Source organism: Ipomoea nil, unplaced genomic scaffold, assembly GCF_001879475.1.
Source record: "Ipomoea nil cultivar Tokyo-kokei standard unplaced genomic scaffold, Asagao_1.1 scaffold1421, whole genome shotgun sequence".
Lineage (NCBI taxonomy): Eukaryota > Viridiplantae > Streptophyta > Magnoliopsida > Solanales > Convolvulaceae > Ipomoea > Ipomoea nil.
Genome location: NW_017617849.1, coordinates 1,072,260 through 1,078,034, shown reverse-complemented (window position 1 = coordinate 1,078,034; position 5,775 = coordinate 1,072,260). Strand labels below are relative to the sequence as shown.

General features: G+C 34.1%; 1 protein-coding gene across 1 annotated transcript; it reads right to left on the bottom strand.

The window, feature by feature from the left end:
* On the bottom strand, positions 1-1,624 carry LOC109187871 (trihelix transcription factor ASIL2-like). The gene has a single exon (XM_019338240.1). It carries the CDS (start codon positions 1,424-1,426, stop codon positions 263-265), a length of 1,164 nt encoding a protein of 387 aa, XP_019193785.1. The 5' UTR covers positions 1,427-1,624; the 3' UTR covers positions 1-262.
* Positions 1,625-5,775: the final 4,151 nt, after the last annotated feature.

Below are 5,775 nucleotides of genomic sequence, written 5' to 3'. Positions count from 1 at the left end.
TACAGTAGAAAGCATGGTGAAAGTACTAAATTTCACTTGATCACTAAGGAACTACAATTTTTTCTCATCATTCTACACGAGTTGCAGTTTCACAAGTAAAATAATGATACAACAATGTTCAGCATTGACCATAGATCTGCCAAACTAAAATGATCCTACAGATTTCTATTCAACAACATGAACATTCATAATGAGTAAAAGAAACATGAGCATTAGTCATTTGCCTAAAATGCACACTAACCAACCTAATTTAAAAAGCTTCCTAGTTACTGCTAAAGCTGTTGTTGTTGTTGTTGTTGTTATTGTTGGTGGCTGTGGTGGTGGTGTTATTGCTATGGTGATTACTGCTCCCAACCCTCCTATTCTTCAATTGTGACAGCTCCAACTGTGTTTTCATAAAGAACTGCATTCTCTGCAACTCCAGCTCCTTTGCAAACTTCATTCTCTGCTTTTCCATCTCCACCATCTGCTGCAGCTTTGCATTCTCTGCTTGCTCGTAAGCTTCTCCGAATTTCAGAATTGCTTGAGTCAACTCTCTCACTGAATTCGCCCAATTCCTATCTCTCTCGCTGCCGCTTGCGTTGGCGGCGCCACCGTCTCTTCCTCTAGGCATTGCGTGTCTAACTACACTGGAATTCATCAGCTCCCTCTGCTGAATCCTTGGCCGCTTTTTCTCATAAGTGGGAGGTGGAGAGCTATCAGTTGAATCAGGGGAAGGCTCCGGCTCTGACTCAGACGTGTCTGAATCGATAGGAGGCCTTCTCCGAAATGCCTGTTTATGCTTCTGCTGCATCTGCAATGGCGGCTGGTGTTGCCGGAGCTGAGGAGCCGATCTAGCTCCCATAGGTATACCCATAGGAACCTTCTGGTTACTCGCGGAAGGTCCAGCAAAGCCACCGCTGCCGCTGGTATTGTTGCCCTTAGCTGTTGGGCCAATCAAGTGTTCCAGCTTCTCGAAGAATGTCCACCTGCTGGGCCCTTGGCCAGCCGCGATCTTCGCCTTCTCAAGCTTGTACTTCTTCTTCACGGTGTCGATCCTATTCTTACACTGAATATCAGTTTTTGGGGGTTTGGAATAATCTTCACGGCTGCTAACAATGTCTGCAACATCTTTCCAGTGCTGCTGTTTCAAATTTCCCCTACTCAGCTCCAGGTACCTTTCACCCCAGGCTTCAATTAGCACCGCCGTAGCACCTTCGCTCCAGCAATCCTCTCTGCCGCCGCCTCCTCCTCCGCCGCCGCCGCCGCCTCCTCCGGAGGTCTTCGACTGCTGTTGTATGGGTAAAGCCAAGGTCAAGGTATTTGTGTTCTGAGGTGGAGGAGCGGCGGCGACCGTCACCGTTATCCTCCCGTTGGATCGAGGAGAACCAGGAGATCCTGTCCCTTCCGAAGCCTGCGACTGCACCTCTTCGTCGTCTTCCATCATCAAAGCCGTATCTATATCCGCCGGAGATAAAGATTATCGCCGATCTGATGGTTGGTTGTAGAGAGAGAAAGTAAGAGAGGAGAGATAAAGAGAGAGAAGGGTATGGGCGTAGCCTGAGACGGGCCTGGGATAAACTAGGGTTTAGTTTGCTCGCCGGAAATTAGTGATCCATCAACGCTGGGAGCCAAAAACCGGCTTAAATTATTAATTATTTATATTACACATTTTGAAATGGATAAAATGAAAGTTTGAATTCGAACAAACTTAAATTAATGGTCTCTTGATTTGAATATTTAATAATTAAATTTAAATATCACAACAAATGAGAAATGAAAAATTGAAAACAAAATATGAAACTCGAGAAATGATAAAATTTAAAAATGTAAGACACTGAATATGAAAAAGAATGTATAAATAAAAAAAAGGTATATTTATAAATATTTTTCTTTAGAGAAAATTACAGTTTTAGTTTTTTTTTTTTTTTTGAAATAGAGTTATATTCATATTGTAAATTTAGTTCATGAATTATTACCACACACAAATTTTTTCTTTAATTATGTATAAAGTGATAATTTTTGTTCACTGCTAACAAATTATGTTAATATTAATAATGTATTTTAAATTTTTAAATTATTGAGGGATACTTTAGTCATTTTTTATTTATATCAATTTATATTAAATAATTAATTAATTGTTGAGTTTGACAGTCGCATTCTTTTTTCTTTTTTTCTTTTTTTGTCATTGGAGTGTAACTAAAATTTCGAAATTGTTTTGGTTTTCAAATTTACTAAATATTACTAGTTGAAATAAATATTATTAACTTTGTTGTTTTTATGTTGATCAGGTGAAGTGAGTCATCAATCTATAAGCACTTTCAATTCATATGTCATTTTCTTTTTTCTTTTTTTAAGAGTGATTCTACTACAATTGCAATTTTTATTTTCCATTTGCAATAAGACATCACAAAAAATAAACATATTGGATTATTAAAAGATATTTTAAAAAATATATTATGAAATACTTTGCTCACATAAAGAAATGAGCATTCATTTTGTATAAATGCTTTACAAAAATCTATGTAAACAAATAAAAATATTACAAATAAGACATATTGATCATATTTCACTAGTATAGAAATATGAAATCAAGCATATAAATATCACCTTGATTATTTAAAAAGATAAATTAACTTTTAACCAATAAATTGACATTTAACCTTGGAACTAGATAATGTTTATAAATATTAGAAAATTCTATGAAATGACTAATATGTCTTTCAATAATTTGAGAATTTGAAGTGCAATGTTAATTTTAATAGAATTTGTTAGTATGGATTAAAATTGTCACTTTACACATAATTAAAGGAGAAAAATATATATATGGTAATAATTAATGGACTGAATTTACAATATAGGTATAATTAATCATTTTCCTTTTTCTTTAAATATGAAATTTTTTTATTATCTTTGCACCTTGAATCCTTGATACATGTTGTCAATGTATAGAACTTCATCCTCTTCCCTTAGTGCTTAGCAAACCTTGAAACTTAAGTCCACCTTTTTGAAATTAGTTGCTCCCACTGTTACTTACATTGTCATCGTAGTAATTGTCGTTCTCATTACAATTTATTTGCATTTATAGATGAAAAGAAACTTTTCTTATTTCAACGAGTTTATGACTACAAATTCAACACTAACACCCAATTCAATTACGACAATAATGTAGTTAGTGGTGGTGATAATCTCCCCGCCCCCACTTAAAATTCATCATAACATGACTTATAACAATTGGATGTCATTAATTGAAAATTCACTAACTTATTATCAAAGACTAAATCATCAAATAAAAAATGTCATACACAGAAACAACGATGGATGCAGAAAACTGTACACAGTAAATAGGTTAACATTGGAGAGCCCTAAGTTAGTTCCTAAACTGAGAAAGGTCATTCTTGAACTAAGAGGGCAAGAACGCTTTTGAGAATTGAAGTTGATGTTTTGTCAAGAAGAAGGGGGGAATCAACATTCTACCATGCCATTACAACCCTCAAACTTACTTGGATATAGGATATTTCTCTTAGTTATGGCAAAGACCCTTGGGCTATATGTGATAAATCTTACTGTTGAACCTCATGTGATAGTGATTAAGGGGTTAATTAGATACAAGAGAAGGCTATATGTGGGCTCTACCAGTAAACTAAGGGGAAAATTGCTAGAAGAACTATACAACTCTGTTATAGGGGGACATTCTAATTTCTAGATCATTGGCTACTTATAAGATAATCAAGTCCATTTTCTATTGGCCTGCTATCAAAATGATGGTTAAAAATTATGTTAAAAACTATGAATGTGCCAAAGGAACAAGGAGGAGAATGTAGCCTGCCCCGGGTTAGGAACTAGTAGTCAGGAAAGTACAGAAGACACTAATTCAGGGCTCTTCAATGTTACAAGGAAAATTACTATCATGTAAGATGCTTGTACTCCATATAAGAGAGCTGCCACCTACTGCACCTGTTATTTTCAATTTTGTTGTTATTTCAAATGTGTCTGGTCTTAATTTGTATGCATTTGTCTATACATGATGAAGACAGTTGTATTTTGAAGATTATGGATGAATGAATTTCAATTTCTCTTTTCTCACTCTACTCTCTCTCTCTCTCTTTTCACCTCCCCTACAACCTTTGCTTTCTTCTGCTACTCTTAATATTTTTCTTGCTCTAAGGCTAAACCAGTATATGATGTTTGATTCAAAGAATAAAAATAAAAGAAATAGAATAGAATTCCAACCGAAATGGAATAAGAAAGAAATATAATAGAAATATTATCTTATTGCTTGGTTCACAATGAGTCAAAAAAATGAAATTATAAGAGGAGTCATATTCTTGTATTTGGTTGGACTAGGAAATTGAAAAAGAATATTATTTAAATAACTGAAGTATCCGGGTTGGACTTCCATTTGGAAGGTTGTGAGTTCAAGCCTCAGTGGAGGCGTTATTGGTTCTTTGTGTTTCAGTAGGTTGAGAAAGTATATGAACAGATACTACAATGTAATAGGGCCAGTAACATTCAAAAAAAATAAATAAATAACTGAAGTATCCATATTCAAAATAAAAACACAAACAAATATATATATATACATTCTCACAATCTCACCCACCATAAAATAACAAAATACAGTACAAAATATAATAAAAATTATTGTATTTTTTTTTTTTAAAAGAGATCGATAACAAAATAATATATTGAGTTAATTATCGAAATGGTCCCTTGACTATAGTGAAGTTATCAATTTGATCCTTGACTATTTTTTTTGACCAATTAAGTCCCTCAACTTTAAAACTCTTAACTAATTTGGTCCTCCGTTTGTTTGACCGTTAGTCAACCGTAAACTTGGGACCAAATTGGTAATTAGTTATAGTCAAGGGACCATTTTGGTAATTAACTTTAAGGGTGGGCAATTCGGTTCAGTTTTCTTCAGCCGAACCGTACCAAACTAGTTAGATTCGGTAATATACCGAACAACCGAATGGTAATAGATTCTTGTATACCGAACGGTTCGGTAAAAACTCGAACCGAACTGAACCGAATACCGTTTGAATTTTGGATTGCTATTTTGTTATATATTAGACTTTAGATATGGACTATGTAAACATCATACACATAATATAGAACTTTTGATAACAAACCATAAAGAAATCAAAAACATCATAACACATAATATAGAACTTTTGATAACAAACCATAAAGAAATCAAATAAAACATTTACGAGAGATACCCGTGAGAATATGAGCTGAACAACTGAGCCAACAGCAAGGGACTTGGATTTACTTTTTATTTATTTATTTATTATTATTATTATTTTTTTAAAAAAAATCAAATGATATTCGGTTCAGTTCAATTTTGCACCGAACAATTCGGATCGGTTCGGATCAATTTTTTTATCGAACCGTTTGGTATACAAGAATCCAATACCGTTCGGTATATTATCGAACCAAACTAGTTCAGTTCGATTTGGTACGGTTCGATTTGAGAAAACTAAACCGAATTGCCCACCCCTAAAGTTAATTACCAAAATGGTCCCTTGACTATAGCAAAATTATCAATTTGGTCCCAAGTTAACGGTTGACTAACGGTCAAACAAACGGAGAACTAAATTGGTTAAAAATTTTAAAATTGAAGAACTTAATTGATTAAAAAAGAATAATCAAAGACCAAATTAGTAATTTCGCTATAGTCGAGTGACCATTTCGGTAATTAATTCTTAGCTTAGCGAATAGTGATAATAGGATTAATCGTAAGACTTTGAAAGAGACTTGGAAACATTTTATGTAGGGTTTAAGAGTATTTTT

Bases quoted from the DNA above. Each gene is read 5' to 3' on its own strand.
- LOC109187871 (XM_019338240.1), bottom strand. From the start codon at position 1,426: ATGATGGAAGACGACGAAGAGGTGCAGTCGCAGGCTTCGGAAGGGACA.